The sequence below is a fragment of the Rhipicephalus microplus genome, chromosome X (assembly GCF_043290135.1).
Source record: "Rhipicephalus microplus isolate Deutch F79 chromosome X, USDA_Rmic, whole genome shotgun sequence".
Classification (NCBI taxonomy): domain Eukaryota; kingdom Metazoa; phylum Arthropoda; class Arachnida; order Ixodida; family Ixodidae; genus Rhipicephalus; species Rhipicephalus microplus.
Window position 1 is genome coordinate 501,869,190 of NC_134710.1, and position 20,211 is coordinate 501,889,400.

Genomic DNA, 20,211 nt, shown 5'->3' on the forward strand with positions numbered 1-20,211 from the left:
TCCCAGAGCAACGCTGCCAACAGCTGGACGTGATGGCCAGATATTTTTCTGATACACAAAAGCGTGTTGTTGTTGAGCATTTGCCCTCTTATCACTTGGGCTCTGCAACAACAGAAATCTTGCTGGCACATGTCAAAGAAGCCCTGCAAGATTTGCCTGCAAGGAACATGCTCTGCTTTTACAGTGACGAGCCCAACGTCATGCGAAGTTTGAAAAAACGTTTGAAAGATGTGAATCCAGCTTTGCTGGACATTGGTGAATGTAGTTTGCACAAGGTGCATAATGCATTTGCAAAAGGTCTCGAAGCATTTGGTGATACTGTAGAAACAACGTTGCTTGACATATATCACTTTTTCAAAAATTCAGCCGTACAAAGTGCTACGCTGAAGGCAACACAGAGATTCCTAGGCTTGCCTGAAAATGTCCTTCTGCGGCATGTGAGCTCGCGATGGCTGACGCTGAGTTCAGCTTTGGATCGATTTATCCAGCAACGTGAAGCTGTCAAGGAAACAGTTCTGGGTGCCCAACAAAAAAGTCGAGCGGGTGGCAATATTTATAGGCGTCTGAAGGAAAATCTAATGAAAAAGGATCTACTTCCCAAGGCAATCTTTCTTCGAAATGTCGCAGATGTGTTCGTTGAGTTCTTGACGTTATTTCAACGACGGGAGCCACTCCTCCATATATTGTATGAACAAATGGTGAAGCTTGTGAAAAGAATTCTGGGACGTTTCCTACTGATCGGTGCATACAGGAACTTCACAGGAGTGGAACTTCAATCCCTTAATGTAGAGTGCTCTGCGAATTGGAAAAAGGTAGTTGAAATTGGTGGAGACACTGAAAATTCCATTAATTCTTTCACGCCTGAAGAGAAGAAGATGTTTAGAATAGGTGCACGTAGCTTTTACATTCACGTTGCGAAGTATCTGCTTTCAAGGCTGCCCTTTGGCAATCAGGTGCTTAAAGATCTCAAGAGCATTCATCCAAGTGCTGTCAAGGAGGAGAGCGCCATTGTGGCACTCAGGAATTTGGCACAACAAGTGCCAGAAGTGGTACCACCGCACGAAGTGTCTGCTCTGATGGACGAACTAACACTCCTCTCCACAGAAGAGTTTTCCTCTAATCCACACGAGCGTCTCGACGATGCATGGCAACACATATTCAGCCTCTTGTCAAAAGACGGTGGTCCCAAGTACCCCCGAACAGTGAAATTTGTTAAAGCTATGCTGTCGCTTGCGCATGGCAATGCTGACGTTGAAAGGGGATTTAGTGAAAATCGCCGTCTTCTCCATGAGCGATGCCTCAGCCGTTCCTCTAAAGCCTGATATGATCAAAGCGGTAAAGGGCTCATTTAAAAAGTACCAGGAACGTGTGTCTGCAGAATGTGAACCCTCAGCCAAGAAAGCCAAGCTTCACCAAGACTCCGTAGGAAGCAAAGTGGATGAGCAGCGAAGTATACAGATGGATATCGATTCTGCTAAGAAGATGCTAGCCAATGCAGAACTGCTTATTGCAAAAGGGATGAAGGCTAAGAAGTTTGATGATATTGAAAGGGGACAAGCATTGCTCAAGGAGGGTCAGGCAAAACTTGCTAGCAGTCTTAGCAAGCTTGAAGATTCAAAGAAAAAGAAAAGCTGTGCGCGCCTATAGGACTAGTCTCAGTTATGAGGTTTGCATGTGAATGTCACTGTGATGTTTACTTCTTTTTTAGAGCTGAAGTACTCTGTTTAAAGACTCATGTGAGAGCTTTTCTGTGATAGTATTGCATTGTAATAACTGTAAAATGATACCTGATAGTGCAAAAATGGCAGGCATTCTGCAAATGTTGTGTGTTCAGTAAATGTGTTCATATTTTAGTTGGAAAATTTGTTAAGTGCAATATATGATCAATAATAAATGCAATTATTTTTAAAATAAAATTTATTTGTCGTGTTCCATGCACATATCGGTACCTACCTGCTGCGGTGAGACTGCTCCAAACAGTAGTTAGCTTGCTACAAACAAGACATTTTTGTGCTCCGCAAGCGCACTAATTCTTGCTCCAAACTTCCATTTTTCCTGCTCCGAAAGCTGCTCCGAAATGCCAAAAGCCACTTCCACCACTGGATTATGTTCATAATTGAAAACTTTGTTGAAGCGTAATAAAATACAGACGAACAGAAGAGGCTGACAGGGACAGCGCTTGCTCTCACAACTGAAGGTTTATTAGTCAGAAAAGGTATTTAAAGCGGATACATGGTCTTTCGCGCATGTGCATCAGAACAGGGTGCAATAGAAACCACTCTTATCGGGATTACACAAATTGTACATATTGTGTGTCATATATTATATTTTACAAATACTAGGTGTCAAGATACGCATATTCTTTATCATGCAGCACAATCGTAGCTTGGCTAACAGAGTCATGTCCCCTCTTTTGGATGTGGTAAGATTCCACTATCTCACGTGTTAGCTGATCCTTGTGTCGAAATAATATTTTGTTTCTTTAAACCCAGGATAACATCCGCAGTTTTCACAGTTATCTGCAAGATGACTGTTGCCTGATGCCTGCGCAATGTTCTCTAAGGTGGTCGCTCACGATAACATCCGCAGTTTTCACAGTTATCTGCAAGATGACTGTTGCCTGATGCCTAAACAGATGCGCAATGTTCTCTAAGGTGGTCTCTCACGCATCCTCCTGACTAGCCTATGTAGAATTTTCTACTAGAAAAAGGGGTCATATATATACTACTCCCTTTATGCACTTCACGAACATGTTTCTGTGTTTTACGAAGCAAGCTGTCGAACCTATGGACTTATTAACACGTGGACACAAGCTTGCTAGTTTGGTTTTTGCCAAAAACTTTATGTCTACGCTGTATCTATTTCCAACGTGCTTTAAGTTGTGTGCCAACTTGTGCACGTATGGAATTACAACCATTTTTCCTCGCTCCTTCCACCAGCACATCTGTGTTTGTAATCGCTGTTGCGGCAAATGCTTCTAAAACACGCTGCCATTTTGGAACTCTACATTGCTAGGGTCCGTATTCAAAATTTTAGGATGCTTTTTTTAATGTTATTTTATTAATTAAAAGCATGCTTCCTGGTTGGAGCAGCCGAAATTCAGTTTTAATATCGCTGGTGGCTCTGGGGTTGGAAGGCCCACGGTGAAGTGGCTACGCCTTGTTACACGTCCACCTCTCGCTTTCCAAGGTCAATAGCTGATGATTAAAAAAAAATTAAACTTCACGTCATCGCATTCATTGCTTTGTGTGTGTGTATGTTTTGTTTTGTGTGTGTGTGGGAGGGGGCGGAAGCTGCGTCGCTTGAAGGACGTATCACGAGCACGCCATTTCGAGGCCTGTAAATGAGACATGCTTGTAAACTTTGTCTACTACTATAACATATGCTTCGTGTTCAGATAACTGACAGTGCAAAAACCGCTTCAGCAATTGGAGTGATCATTGTCCCTTTAGCCGGCGTTCATCTGAGTTATGCGACGCCGTGTTCAAAAGATACTATTTGTAAGTTTCACTTAGGCTCTTAGCAATGAATGTGATAGCAACAGTCTGTTCGCATTGAGAGTACAAGATAGAAGAATAAAACAGCTGTCTTAAATGCCTGCCGAATCAGCACGAGTGCCTTGTGGAGAAACTGTGACTTTTTTATTTCTGCTTTAGCTGCATTCCTCACCATTCCTGGCACGCTTTTGCCCGCTTTTAAAACACAACATGCGTGTGGGGATGTTATCGATTGGGATATTACACAAAACATGACGGCGAAGGCCAGTGGCATAGCCATGCGAGGGGTCTCATCGGGATTGTGCCCCCCCCCCCCCCCCCGCGAAATATTTTTTGCCATGGCATATATATAATCAATATTATCATTTGCATGCCCCCCTTCAAATCAAGGTGCCCCCCCCCCTTCCCACCTTAAAAAAAATTTAATTTATCTGTGCCCCTGGCAATGGCAAAGACCGGTCGAGAATGTCCTTGTAATTGCTATTGCAATAAAAACAAAATGGCTTTCGCCTTCTGGTCGTCTTAGGGGTATGCATAAGGTACCCTGGGAGATTTCTTTTTCTTCACTGCCTTTCAGAACACTACAGGGGTATTTTGGAGTATAGACAGAATACCCTAGCTACATAAAACATCGCGGCACAAGTAAAACGAAGTTTGTTAAATCGTGTAGTTTAAGCCCAGAGAGATGAGTGCCAGAGGAGGTTGACTTTATGAGACTAATTAAATGACACTATGCCCAGTAGTATAATCGGTTGTGAAGAAAAATAACTTTTCTATATCCTTGGAGTTGTCTAAGGGAAATGCAGCTGTGACTGTGCGTGTGTCTCTAGTGTTGTACGTCACAGCATTTTTCTACCGTATATACTGATAACCATATAGGTGTATAAAATGTTATTTCATGGAGTACAATTTTAATCCACTAGCATTCTGTTTATTTGCTTTGAAAATAATCACTGAACAAGTTTTTTCAGAATGGCCAAGATAATAATGCCATCATTTTTGCATCATCAACTAAAATAGGGAGAGCTCTTACGATAACTGTCTTCAGGAGATTTCAAATGAATGGAAATATACCTAGCTCTTCACAGGAGACAAGAGCCCCAAAATAATTATTCATGTCTTTGTATGTAAATGCAACTTGCTTCTCCTGCAGGGTGGAAAGTTAGCTGCTCCTTATTGCTCCAAAACGGAAAATTTTGCTGCTCCAATGTGCTCCAAAATAGAAACTTTAGCTGCTTCAAAATGAAAATTTCACTGCTCCAGAAATTGCTCCAGATCAGAAGACCTCGGTGGCACCACTGAACATATATTTTCTGGAAAGAGCATTTCATTGTGCAAAATTTGGTATGCTGCAATTCGTGCTGGAGTGATTTTCAAACTGGCAAAAACTATATTCCCGATACACATGAAAAATAGACTTTTTTTTTTTTTTGCGGTAACCAAAGAGTTGAAAAGAGGTGCTTTTCCTCAGTAATTGTATCTGTTGCAGAAAAAAATGCTACAGGATATATCGAAAAGAAAGAATTTAGAAGCTGAAAAGCAAAAGAAGCAATAAGTAGTGATCCCTTCTGTACATAATGTATCACATAGAATAAAAAAAAACAGCAAGCAAACATGATGTTCCAGTTGTGTTTTCTTGCACCCCAAAAACTGATGAGTTTTTCTAACAAAGTTACAAAGCGAATGAAACTTTAAAATGTAATAGAAGTAAAATAAAACAGGTACAGAGGTTTGTTAAGTGTGATATTGAAGTATAGTGAACAGTATTCCACTGACTTGCAAAAAGCAATACATAGGAAGGACTTCAAGATGTATCTACACTAGACTTAGAGACCATCGATAAAATTGCAAACAAATTCAGAGAATCTAGGTTAACATTGTAATCAATGCTCGTGCGCTCCTGAATTTGCTAAAACGAAAATAGCTAAACACGTGAACAGAGATGGGCTTGTGAAACAGCTATCACGGCTTCTCTGGGTTGAAAATAGCTTATACATTTATCATCTGCAGAAGTGAATCTCGTGGTAGAAGTGCAAAGGGAGGCGAAAGTGCTGTGTTTTTATCACTCTAATGTGTGCCTTGTACTCTGTATATATTGCCACACACACTTTTCAAGTTTTGTTATCACCCCATCGCACATGTAAGGGCTGTTTTGCGCAAACCGCGTGGATTCACTGAAAACCATTGAGATAATCTTAGAACCTTCCAATGCGATTATGCACACAACACAAACATTACAGATTCTTCTGGAACTTACAGGGCCACTAGTGATAGTGTTGAAATATTTGACAGCACATGTATAAATGCCGACATGCATCACCGCTTGTCCGTTTATCGACGACCAACAATGCATGCTGTGCGTTCTGTAATATGAGTTTCCGTCTTGTGGCCACAAGTTTGTACAAATAAAAAGTTTTGCCTTCAGGAAGCCTGCTTTTGTCTACGTCCACATCACGACCACATGACAATATGCAAAAAACACACGAAATGAAACTTGCAAGTTGCGCATCATATCGTGTACTTCTGTTCATATCAGTGTGTCCTCTTCATCAATACTGTTTTAAAATGGTGCACTTCCGACGCTTAGAGTTTCGATGGCCATCATAAGTTGGATAGCTAGCTAAAGTTGGATTGGAATCTAAGTCATTTGAATGCAGGGCAGCATATGTACGCCTGACAAGTGCTATTAGTGTTACCGTGTCACTGTTGTGCTAAAGTCTGGCTGAGCTTTTCGAGTGCCTGGTGCTCATCAATTCTATGCTTTGCCGGGCTGCTTGACGAACAGTAATCAAACTCAGGTAGGACATTGTGAAGTGCATTCACATAGCTAAACACCAAGGAAAGTCTGCGAAGGCTTATGAGGTGCATGGAAGAGGGTGCAGTGGCAAGTGGATGTATGGTTCTGGGTCTATAAAGGTTGCGAAATAAATGCAGTGCTTGAAATAGCATGCTGCCTCACTAAGAGAGTAAGAGAAAACATGACGGGAACTACAAAGGGAGAAACATTTGGGGATCGAGATAAAAGGATTAAGGGTACTTTCACAATAATGAAATCATCCACCAACTGTGGCTACGTATCTTGCCGAGATGAAAGCAAGCAATTTCTTTGAAACATAATTGCCTGCAGTGCCATAATATTCAACTTGTATTTTCGCTGGAGCCTTGACTGTTTTGTTTAGCAGCATTTTCTGGATATGTTCAAGTGTTGTAGGACCCATTTAATGGTACAATTTGAGCAAGTTGCGCAGGCCAGGAGATCAGTCATTGTCTGGAGTGTTTTTAGCCCTCCTAGATTAGCAGGTATGCACAGTAGTAGAGCCATGCAGGACATCCTTCCCACTCGGTTGGAAGCACCAATGCTGCATGAGAATGCAGTCCCATCGCAGCCCCTGGATGTCATAGTATATAATGGCAGGGATCAAGCCTGCTTTAAATGACCAGTTTGTTTCATCACAAACAATGCAGTCCAAAATTTTGGCCCATCTTTCATTGATTCCGGTGAGAAGTCAAAGCATTTAGAGGCAATGCACAATGCCATGAACCACGAAAGCACTTGTCGAGCAGTGCCCAACCGAAGCCGCTGTGGTCATGTCAGGGTATGGTCTTGAAAACGCATTTTGGGGGCTTTCCTTAAAAGTCCTTTTGTCTTGAGCAACCTTGAAAGGAGGAGGAGTGGTATTTTTTGCAATATCTGGCCCTAAATCTGAAAAGCAATGGAGAGAGAGTAGGGTACATATGAGGAGCTTTTTTTCAAAATGAGCAAATCCAGAACTGAAACCATCTCAGATCAAGCTCTATTAGTGCATACTATTAATTTTACTCTAATTAATTAGTAATAATAATTAGTACAACTATTGTAGAGGAAAATATATGGTATGTATTTGCCAATACAGCCTTATTTGCTCTAGTTTCGGTTCTTGACCTGCCCATTTAAAAAAAAAAAGCTCCTCATACGTTTCATCAAAGCGGCTTTTGGAAAAGTGTAATAAACTGTTGGAACCATTAGACCTGACAGTTTAGCCAGCAGGCTTTAACACTCATAAAATAATGATACCTCATAAATGAAGCAAGTTCCAGGCTTGTAGGAGGGGCTAACAACAACCAACTCGCATTTTGGTCAGATCACAGTGCCCTTCCGGTATGAATGGCTGGACGAGTTGTTCCGCGAGGGGGCCACGCTCATCTTCTTTGTGCTGACCGGCTACAAGTTCCGGCCCACACAGTCCAACCCCTACTTCCGCCTCTCCCAGGATGACGAGGAGGAAATGGAGGAAGTGTGAGTCTCTTTGCCATCTCTGATGCTCTTCATGCTTGGCCATTGGTCAGAGTGAGTGGCCACATTGGCATTGCAAGAAGAGTGGCTGAAAGCTCTTAATCTTGAAATTATGGTGCAGATATAAATAAAACCTTCCTACAGGAAACAAGGCTGTAATCAAGCACAGTAGAATCGTGACAAACAGAAATTGCTTAAGTAGAATTGTAAGCTGGTTTTTTTTTGTACAGTAGACTCCCATTATAAGACCACCGCAAAGGAACCGCTTCATTTGTTTGTCTTGTCAGGAGTTAGGCTTATCAGAAGTAAATCCAAAAATGTTGCTTGGAAACACTAAATGGAGTACAAATAAAATGGAGGGAAAATGATAAGCATTTATTTGGCTCAACCTGATGGAAATGTGGCTTTCAGGTAAAATATTTACACAAATCTAACAAGCACCCGGTTTTGTAGGTTCAAAATACATAGTATGCTAATGAATATAATGCTACCAAATTTTAACAATAAAACTGTCGTACAGCCTATGTTGACGATTTCGAAAAACGGAGGTGAGGTAGTGACAGGCACAAAATTTGTTCTCCTGGCAGTTGATTTTTTTTTTTCTCTGAGCCTGTTTTACTGGCTCCAATATCAGTTCTGGGTAGGTCTTATTGTATATTGTCACCATGACAAAGTCAGTTCTATACCCAAATCTCTGAGGAAAGTCTGCAAGCTTTTCTTTGAGATCTAGATATATTCTCATTTTTGGCCTGTATTAACTTTTCTTAATTGATGTGCAGCTGATCCCCGTTTGCGTGACTCACAGTCACAAGCTCAAAAGACACAGCATAGCTATATTTAGTGTGCAAAAGAATTTTCCTTTGTTGTGCACTTCCATATTGAAAATGATGCATCACAGCTTGTAATTAATTGGAAGCAGATACAACACGTACAGGTCCTACATGAACACGGGTCCCATCCTATGTTCGAAAATGAGGTCCCATCCTATGTTCGAGAATGAGGTGACCGCAGTTCTACTCATTTTAATTGGCATAAAGGATTTCACTTGCGAAACAGTAGAAATAGTTGCGCTGTGCTCCCAAATATAGAGCCTCTTTGGCGAACCACATCACATTGCCTTCAATTAGAAGAACCTGTCTAGCGAGCTCAAGGTTGAAGAAAGCAACTGCTCATGTGTAGCGAACCTCTCCGTAACGTGCTGGCACTTTTGCACTGTGTTGCTTCACTGCTACAGGCAAGGCCTTGACAGTTTTTGACATACGCTGCGACTTGTGCTGCCTATTGCATATATCGCATTAAGTTTCGTTGTGCCGTCAAAGCCTGAATATGCATGCCATTCACTTGATTACATAACGGAGCTATGCATCTTGAGATGAGGCAAAACGTAGTTTTAAAGGTAATATGAGTGCTCATTTATTTCCTTTCGCAGATCTATGTTATTATGTTACTATTAATAAGACCATGTGCTTCCAAATGCTCGTTTGTTCATGTTGGCAGTAGTTGATATTCAAAGCAGATATATCCAAGCACATTACATGCGCTATAAATGCATGGACATGATTTATTTTATTTTATTTATGGATACTGCAGTCCCTCCTTGGGCCTTTGCAGGAGTAATATACAAGAATACAATCAAACATTGTATACTTATACACTGAATATCTTGGCATGATTGAAATAATATACATGTAATATGTATACAACTCCAAAGTAATATCAATGTTTAGTACATATTAATTTGTGACAGACAATAAAATTTCACAAAAACTTTTTCAATACATGCAAGTCGCTTAAATTATACACAAATCAAGCTATTTTCAATATACATCGCTTTTATTTAAAAAAAAATTAAACTTTCAATACTTTCCTAAATTAATCCGTCGAGGCAGCATTTACTGCCTCTGCAGATAACGTATATTAGTAAAAAATAGCACAGGGAAAGAGAGCAAACTTCTGGGCATTAATGTGGCTAAGTAGCTGCCGAAAGTTTTCTCATGATTCATCCTTACTGAAAGTTTTGAAGGTTGCAGAAGATAGCAATTTCATGATAACTTGATGTCCCCGTGGTAAAGTTGGTAGATCAATTTTAATCCGGATACTATCCTGCATTGCTCAAGTTTTGGTAGGCTTGACTTAATACATAGATTTGTTACCCTACACTATTGGAAGTAAACAGAATAAATAAAACGTAAAGCTAAATTTGGAACTCTCAATTTTGTTAATAAAATATTGTTGCCAAGGGCTCTAAATAATGTCAGCATACTCTAATTTTGGTCGCACTAGTGCATTGTATGCTCTCAGTTTTAGCGTCGGAAGAGTATTACGCAGTTTTCTTTTCAAAAAGGACTATTTCTTCAGTGCACCCCTGCACACGTTTTCAACATGCGTTTCCCAGTTGAGGTTACTGGTAAGTGTGGCTCCTAGATATTTGACACATTCAGCTCTCGTAATGATAGGATTTTTTGTACAATATGTAAAGTGAAGGGGCATTGTTGGTAAACAAAATGGAATTTGTTTTTGAAGCATATATTTTTGACCCACACCTTGTACACCATTCGTCAAGGCACTGTTTAGTTTAATTTGGTCTGATTCATTATTCATAGCTGTGTATATTACACAGTCATCTGCAAATCGTTTGATCTGAATCAGTGGCTCAATGCATAGATGAACATCATTACTATAAACTAAAAAAAGAAGAAGCCCAAGGACTGACCCCTGCGGAACGCCATAGTAGGCTTCCAGCTCTTTCAAGACACCGCCTTTTATGGTAACATGCTGTCTTCTGTCTCTTAAGTAGGACGGAATTCATTTTACAAATTTCTGTTCAATACCTATAGATAATAATTTTTACTAAATGCTGATGGGCAACGACATCGAATGCCTTGGATAAATCTAAAAAAAATGGCATCGGTCTGACCTTTCATATTGAGCGTGTTAATTATTTCGTCAGTTATTTCAGCCAGTTGGGTAATGGTAGATAGACCAGATCTAAATCCATGCTGTTAGGCATAAAGTAATTTGTTATTTTTATGTAAGTAATAATGGCTTTAAATATAATGTGCTCAAATAATTTACAGCCAGTACTAGTTAAGAAAATGGGCCTGCAGTTGTTAATTTCCAAAGTAGAGCCTTATTTATATACCGAAATTATCTTTGCCGAATGTCAATCATCAGGAATAACTGCAGCATCTTATGAAGTAGTGTAAATGTGATGTAAATATTTTGCCACTTAAACAGCATATCTACTCAAAAAAGTATTCATTATTCCATCAGGACCAGGTGATCTTTAACATCTAGTTTGTGTGAAAGGCAAAGAACACCATCCTCGATTACCTCTGCTTCTGGCATACGGCAATCGCAGTCGTATCACCGCAACTGAGCATGCGTGGCTGTTCGTGGGATGTCTGACTGAAAAATGATGTTAAATTTGTTGGCAATGGCCGTCACGTCTATAATATTTTTTCCTGCGACTCTGATCTCTTAAATGCCTTGTTTATGTTCTGACAAATAGCGCCAGAATTTTGGGGGTTCATTCATGAAGGATCGTAATGTAACTGAAAAAAAAGCTGTTCTTTGCCGATCGCATTAGTTCACGCAGCTTAGAAGTAAGACTTGAAAGATCTTTCGTGTTTCGACGTTTGCTCCGACGCTTAATTCTCTGTTTCAAATGAATAATTTCTCACGTTAACCATGGGTATTCCCTATTAATTCGTTTTTTTTTTAGCGGCACATATTGTCGCTCACAAAAAAGAACAATTTCTTTAAATTTTATTCACATTTTATTGACGTCATGAACTTGGCTAAAAGAATCAAAGCTAGATTCCAAATAGTTTAAAATAGGGTTATTATCTGCATGAGTGTAATCTCTGACGAAAGAATCTGACGGTCTAGTAAATGAACGTGTACATGAAACAGAACATGAAAGAGCGAGAAACTTGTGATCAGAAATACTTTCTTGTACAGTCACAGAACAGCCTTCAAATGAGTTGCCAATGAGCGCCAAATCAAAGAGATAGGATGATGACCTTTTCATTTATATACGTATGAACATACATACACACGTGCACAACCTTTGTGTGTGTTTGTGTGCGTGCATATACATACATACAAAATAAAAAATGCTCGGGAGGGAGGATTACAGCAGCTTAAATGGGTAGCACTACAACAAATAACCATTTGCGAAAGATACAGTCACACACATAACGCAAAAAATTTTCTGAAGCGCTTGCTTATATAGACAAAACTATACTCTCATTTAGAGAACCCCGAATATTCACAAGAATGCACACAAGCTAAATAATGGTGTACTCACCGAGGAGAATTAAGTCGTCATGGGTTAATTGTACCGTCGTGTGCCGTAGTGTCAGTCACCTTCTTTCCAATGCTTAGGTTTCTGATATTTGCGCCATTATCCTTCGCGCATCGTCTGTATCTGTCATGAAATGATAAAATGATACGTTTGCATCTCCACCACAATGCCACACATCGCAACACACTGCAATAGTCTCTGGACATCGCTTTATTCTTTTTCGGGCTCGCCAGTGTGGCATGGTGAAACCAAAGGAACTTCGCTGTCGCTTTTTAACACGCACAACGTAGTAACATGTCTTCTCTCAATGTTGACCCAGCGCCGTTTCCAGGTGCAGCCGCTAAGTGGCGAGTGCTCAATTGGAGTCGCGAATTGCAGCATGGAATGGCAAACATGAGTGAGATATTACTCAATAGAGGCAAAACTATAAAGTTACATAAAGGAAAGTTTTTTTTTTTTTTCATTCATTCATATGAAGGGTCTCATTCTGGCAGACTTTGTGTCTTTTATGTGGTATGCGAGGGATTATTGGTCAGTGGCCAGCTCGTAATAAAATCACATGCGATGTAACGCCAATATGCAAAAAATTACTGTCCCACACTCGCCATGATGGCTAGAGGCGGCGCTGAGTGACACTTCCACGTTTAATGCACATACATATCCTGTAAAGTGGATTGGGGGATGGCTGCCATGGTAGCTCAGTTAGTAGAGCATTGGACACATTATTTGAAGGTCACAGGTTCCGTCTCTACCCACAGCAAGTTATCTTTTTATCCACTTTTCTTTCCTCACATTTACATCACAGTTACTTCTAATAATATCCCATATACTTTCCGTTGCATAATTGTCTGTCAGTTCTCATTTATGAAGTTACATGGCACACAAAGGTTCTAGCACCGTTAGAAAGACTCTAATATGTATTTACCAAGTGTACATGCACATCCACCAGCTGCACCTTGGCAGCCTATGAAGGTGGAAAATTTGGTGAGCTAGGGTTGTCACTGCAGCAGCTGACAAGCAGTTTTGCCTTTTGTGCTTGGATTGATCACTGACCATTCACACTGGCTCACTCTGCACCAGTAATATTTTCTAGAAGACTTTTTCTCAATATTTTGGAAACCAGAAGCAAGTGCTTGTTCTGCAGTGCTTGGAAGTGCAAGGCGAATGTCACTCGGTGTTCACGCCTCTAACAATCACTGAGTACGATAGAGTACCATTTATGGTGAGTTGCGGCGATTATGGAATGCTTTATCTACACTGGCATTTTCAAACAGTATGTTCGTATTTGTAGCGAGTTTTCGCTGTCTTCTTCAATTTATAGAATGCTGTTTTTCTGTTTAGGATATTTTTATCTTTTAAATTAGAAGCTTTACTAATCTAGCCAAGCAAGTTTTGCTGTGTATCTCTGCATCCCCTTGAAGTGAAGAAGGATACCCCGTGACAAGCCATGAAGATTGGGTTGTGGTGTTGGCACGAGCCTACAGGCAATGCGTTCCTCAGCTGATCAGTCTACCTCTTCAAGTGTTTTTCCGCAGTGCCCGAGTTGAAAATGGAAGAAGCACGCACATCTGCTAGAAGAGGAACACAGGAGTGCAATAGTTTGTTGGTGTGCTGCAGAGCGAGGGGTCGCAGGTTCGAATCCTTGGTCGCACGCTTTATAAAATTTTTCATGTGAATTATTTTTATTTGTGGTTTTATGTATATATGGAATGTACAGCCGTTAGCACCTTTAACACAAACCCTCCACCGCATTTCCAGCAGCAGTTTGATTAGCACTGACACCACGTACGTTTGGGTTCTGTTGCCAAGATGCTAACCATACATGCTGGCATACTATCCAAGCCTACCGAGGTATTATCTCTCTCTGCAAAAGCGCCCAGCACTTCGCGGCTGGCATCAAACAAACTAGCCCTGGCCATGCATCGAACTGTTCATGTTAAAGGTGCGGACGGCTGTACATACATTCATATTTAGGGGATACGTCAGAAATCTGCTGAGATAGTTCGTATAATTGCTATCAAAATTAAAATTTTTCGTAATACGAAAGCGACATCCCCAAGGTGCACTCACATAAAGATTTTCATTTCTTGTTTTCTTGTGTCAAATCAAAGGCCCAACCCTCAAGAGCCTATAAAATGTACTTCTAAGTGCGAAAGTAATCACAGTATGCTTTTAAAAGCTAGTTTTGATTCCTACTGTACCCTGACATCGCGGCATAGTATGAGCTTCTGGTCATGTGCTCGTGCAAGATATACTAATGCTTCCATAACTGCACCATCCTTTGTCTCCATTGGCAATGCAGACATAGCCATTTTAAATGTTTTGATGGCATGCATGTGGCCACTTGAAAGTTTAAAAACCTTACGTCACCACAGCTAGCCACACTACAATGTGAGGGCACCAAAATTAGTTCTGTAGCCTGACATCAAGTTAATGTCAATGTCGGTAGGTGCGCCATAAAAAAATGAACTTCAGTGTCATAGTAAAATATCTTATCAGCATTTGCTGATAAGCATTGTGCTGAGTGCCACAATGAGCATCTCTGTATGCAGGAGATTTGTATGACGGAGTAAACTTGCCTGTGAAAAAAATTTGCGAGTACCCCTTTAAGAATAAATCTATTCTTTGACTGTGTTTACATATTTTATATTTTGCCTGGTTATAACATAATTATTTGGTATTTGCATGGCAGTGTCTTCATGCAAATATGGACAATAATTATCAAACTGACTGCTTGTTCCTCGACTATTCAAACGCTTTTGACTGGGTCACACACTGTTGCCTAATATTGAAACTTTCCCCGTTGAAATTAGACTCTTGTACACTATCATGGCTCGGCAATTTTCTATTCAATCATCAGCAGTATACAGCATTGAACAATTTCTCGTTTCCTAACTGACGTTTCTTTAGGTGTACCACAAGGCAGCGTACTTGCACCAATATTTTTCCTCATATTCATCAATGATTTTCACAACACGTCTCTTTTTGCATAGTATTCACTGATGACTGCATTATTTACCGTCCAATCAAGAACAGTGACGATCACCTGTCGCTCCAAAATGACCTCGACGGAATTAATGGTTCGTGTAGTATATGGCTCATTACTAGAGACTGGATAATACGCAAATGTGTATTTTGTTTCTTGCGTTCCTATTGTGCTGTTTTGATATATTAGCACGAACTAAAGGCTAAGAAGTTTTGTAGTGTTCTTATAGTGCCTATAAATAGCTATTTTTGACGTTTGTGCCTAAATTCCTAAAAGCACCTTTAAATGTCTATTTTCGAAGTCGGTGCCTAAGTGAATGCTATTTGACCTGAAATTTCTGTTTCGAGACGGGTATTAATATTACTGGGCAAAATCGAGCTTTTGGAACTCTGTGGGGTGCAAACTATACTCCATCTCATCAGTTACTTTCAGCACTGTCTAGGCTACAAGGCCTCTTAGTCAAGAGGAAGGTCAATTAGACTTTACGCATGTATTCATCCGCATCGGATCGTCTGCTCGGCATCTCCCCGGTGTCTTCTCGCATGTGTAGAGAGCAGAAGGTGCTTTTGTGCAGCCATAGGACAATAAGGAACGAATGCAAAACCATAGAGTGTCATCAGGGGAAAGTATAGTGTAGATAAAAAGATATCTACATGGTTTTTATTTTGTTTGTCGTTCATAAATAGCATTTAACTAGGTCAAATGAGAAATTTTACTTAGACCAAGGTGTTGTTGCGAGCCCAATGAAAAGTGCCACTAAAATTTTTTAATCGATTCATTACAAGCCATGAAAGCATGATGCGTGGAGGTGAGCTAGAAACCTTTGCCACTCGATCGCTTGATGTAGACTTCGCAAGCCAAATTCCTTCCCTGCCTTCTTCAGTATCGGATGAAACAAACAATTTGCTCGACCCATTTCAGTGCGGGTTTCGAGAAAGTAGATCCACCACAGACCACCTTGTTCGTATCGAGGCACAGATCAGAGACGCCTTTGTCCATAAACAATATTTTCTCTCTGTGTTCCTCGATATCGAAAAGGCGTATGACACAACATGGCGTTTTGGAATTCTAAGAGACCTGTCCCACCTTGGTGTGCGCGGAAGAATGTTTCATATAATCGAAAGTTACCTGTCAAACCGGACATTCCATGTCCGTCTGGGCAGTGTGCTCTCTCAAACATTTGTCCAGGAAACAGGCGTGCCACAAGGTGGCGTGCTTAGTTGCACACTTTTTATTATCAAAATGAATTCTTTGCACTTGTCCATTCCCCGCAATATGTTCTATTGTACATATGTCGACGACGTTCAGCTTGGCTTCAAGTCATACAACTTGGCCATGTGTGAGCGGCAGGTTCAGCTGGGTTTAAATAAGGTCTCCAAATGGGCAGATGAAAACGGATTTCGACTTAACCCACAAAAAAGCACGTGTGTCTTGTTCTCTCGAAAGAGAGGCATGCACTCGGAACCTGACATTCGACTGAACGGGCAACGTCTGTCCGTCAAAGCCGAGTATAAATTCTTAGGCTTAATCTTGGACAACAAGTTAACCTTTGTACCGTACATCAAGTATTTAAAAACAAAATGTTTAAAAGCCATGAATGTTATAAAAGTGTTGTCACGTACTACGTGGGGTAGTGATAGGCAATGCCTCATGAACCTCTATAAAAGCCTCATTCGCACCCGCTTAGATTATGGGGCCGTTGTCTATCAGTCTGCTACTCAAAGTGCCTTGAAGATGCTGGACCCCGTGCACCATTTGGCATCCGCCTTTCTACGGGTGCTTTTCGCACCAGCCCCGTAGAAAGCCTTTATGTTGAGTCAAATGAGTGGTCGCTTCATCTGCAAAGAACCTACATGTCCTTTGTATACTTCCTTAAGGTGAAAGCAGGCAAGAGGCACCCCTCATACTCTACTATTAATGACTTGTCGAGCTCCATTCTTTTTCAAAACAGGCCTTCAATGAGGCAGCCCTTCTCAGTTCGCCTGAAGGGTCTAGCTGAGGACACTGGAGTGTCACTCGAACACAGTTTAATGGCTCCTGTAGCATACCCGCCACCGTGGCAGTGGCAGACTATAGACTGCGATATGTCTTTTCTAGAAGTTACAAAACATGCGCCCATTGCCCATATCCGAACATATTTCCTGGAACTTCAACACAAATACACACGTCCTGAGTTTTTTACAGATGCCTCTAAGTCTAACTCCTCTGTGTCCTGCGCTGCTGTTGGCCCTTCCTTTTCGGATGCTGGCCCTCTACATCCGGGCACAAGTATCTTCACAGCAGAAGCTTACGCGATACTTGTGGCAGCTAAACACATTAAACAATTACAAATACAAAAAGCAGTAATTTATACAGACTCCCTCAGTGTGGTAACGGCTCTGCACAGTCTTAAAAAACAAAAAAACCCTGTCCTCGTCTCACTTTACTCCATATTTTGCACACTCTACACACTCAACCAACATGTTGTGGTGTGCTGGGTGCCAGGGCACCGTGAGATCCAAGGCAACGTGAGGGCGGATCAGCTCGCTGCATCCGTCCACAAAAACACTTCCCCTACACCCATATCAAGCCAAAAAACACCATATATCATCATCATTCTTCAGTATCGGAGCAACTTAGAGCAGGAAGATTTCATGACGCAGACACATCAACATGTCATGTGCACACAAATTTTCATTCGCATGACATGCTCATGCTAGGTTGTGCACGCAACCGGTGCTGTGTCATTTTGACATTCTCTGTAATGCTATGTCTATTTCTGTGGAATGAATCCCTCTATGCGTCACGTTTGGAGAGGCTGGCATGAATGATGTATCCTTTCCACGATACTCAGAGTCGCACCGCTGGAACTGCTCTTAGGGATGATGCACCAAAAACACACCTAGCGTTGTGAATGCTGGCACCGGCACAATGCGAGAACGGCAAGAAACTCAATGCAAACAAAATGGAGGCAGCTTAGTCTCGCATCTCGCTCGTTACGAAATTAAAAAATAACATGCATGGATTCAATTTGTATGTTTTTCAACTTTTGTACTTCTGTTTGTGCAACTTATTGCTAAAATTACAGATGTCGCCTTGAATAATTGTTGCAGTGTCACGTACTACTTTGACGTATGCAGGATCATTCCTTGTTGTATACGCCACCTTCGTGTTGGGGTGCGTGCCCGTGCAATGAAGGTCAAGCGGGGTTCAGTGTGACATTTCATTTCTTTCCGGTACACGTAGCATTGTAAATCTTGGGAGATGAGATCGTGAGAACCCAGTGCATACATTCTTTTGGCCTGTTCCAAATTCTCAAACCAGGTGAAGGGCCCTTTATGGTGTTCACAGTCAGAACAGAAATGGACTTTGTGTGGTTACACCAAGTTTATACGAGGCAAAAAGATCCTTCTGGCCTATTAGGGCTTTGGCTATTTGCTTCTGTGTTGCCCTTCTCAGCCATGCCGAAGAGAAAAAGACCCAGGACCATGTTTATTCGACAGTGGACACTTGAGGAGGGACGAGAGTCCTAGAATGGTGAAAGATGGCCAAAAAGTCGATTTTTTGAAAATCTTATTTTTAGAATTCTTATACCTATATGCACGTATTCTCAAATTGTGAACGTGAAATTCGATCAGTAAATGGGTTAAAACTGGTTGTAATGTCGCCAAGGGAGCCGCGAAACGCCCCTCGAAAGGTAAAATTTCTTAGAGCTTCCCACACGCGCTGCTGGCGAAGGAGCCAGCCGATCCGATCGCCGCCATCTTCAGCTTGTTTTGAAGCTGATTTCTTTGTGCGCATTTTGCCGCCCTTCAAAATGGCGTCTCTTCAATGGCATGGCTTTCCTCGCCCCTTTTACGAAGCTCCCTTCCCAACCGCTTATTGGCTGGAGCGCGCGCGCGGCAGGCCAGCCTTCTGTCTCTCGCCAGGCGAGCCCCTCATCTCTTGCTTCCCATTGGTTGATGCGACGTAGGTTGCTGGCGCCTTTTTTTTTTTTTGTATTTTGCTTATTGGCTGCCGGCTCCCGTTCTGCGCGCGTTGTTCGTCTGCTTCTTGCTCGTGCTACGCGACCGACGCATCGACTTTCCGTCTTTTGCCAGCATGACTGGAGACGCTCGTCTAAAGAAGAAGACGCACCAAGCGTACGGCAAGAAACGAAGTCGTCCGTGGAACGCGCCCCAGAAGAAAGCCGACAACGTGCGGCCGAGTTTGCCCAATGCGACCGAAGCGGTGCATTCCGACGATGGCGCGCAGCCGCGGGCACCTGTTGTGTCCGAAACGGTGCACTCTCCAGGGCTTAGCTGCATCACCTCCTCGGAGTGTTACGTCATCGGATCATCTGGCACTTCCAGCAACATCCAAGACCGCATTGACATAGCATTTTATTCCGTGGACGAGTCTGCTCAGCGCGCCAGGAATGCGGCAAGCTTGAAGGCATCCCTCGCATCGCTGTGCGCGACGGAACGCAAGTTCAAGCTGCTAGACGTTGGTCTGGCGAATGAGGGAAAAGGAAACAAGACGGAATGTGGCATTGTTGACCTGGCGGTGATAGACTCGTTATTTCGGCTTGCCGTCTGCCCCGATTGTGGTGAAAAAGCGTGACGTTTTCGAAGAGCAAGAAAGAGTACGGGCTGTGTTCGAAGCTAGTCACGTGCAGCAGTTGCGACTTTCGCGAAGAGCTGCTTTCGTCCTCATGTGTAGCCGACGAGAACGACACCAAAATAAGGCTATTCGAAGTAAATTTACGTGCCATGAAGGCCATCATTACCATCGGCAAGGGGGCAACGGCTCTGTCGGACTTTTTCGCCGTGATGAACATTTCGCATCGACGGCTCCACCACAAGACCTATCAAAGCCACATGACGTTAATGAAGGAAGCCTGTGTGACAGCTGCTGAGTGCGAAGTAGCGAGCGTTGCTCGTGTCAAAGAGCTTTGTGCGGAGTTCGGCTACGCGCCCGGTAACATCGACGTTATATATGATGGCACTTGGCTCACACGCAGACATAGGTTACATTATGCGTTGGCTGCATTATTAAAATGTACAGTGGTCTCGTTATAGACCATATCGTACTGTCGAACTTTTGCCTCGCTTGCACCTAAAGACCCTAGGAAAGAGAGGCAGGACGTTCTGCCTGGCTCATCCAGTACGCCCCGCTGTGCCAGAAG

General features: G+C 42.0%; 1 protein-coding gene across 4 annotated transcripts in view; it reads left to right on the forward strand.

The window, feature by feature from the left end:
* Positions 1-20,211, forward strand: part of LOC119160747 (protein GPR107) — a 428,055-nt gene that overhangs the window by 396,498 nt on the left and 11,346 nt on the right. For all 4 annotated transcript variants that reach the window (XM_075881006.1, XM_075881007.1, XM_037412965.2 and 1 more), the window contains one exon: positions 7,619-7,773. In XM_075881006.1, coding sequence (XP_075737121.1) covers positions 7,619-7,773 — 155 coding nt within the window. The remainder of the gene's footprint in view (positions 1-7,618; positions 7,774-20,211) is intronic.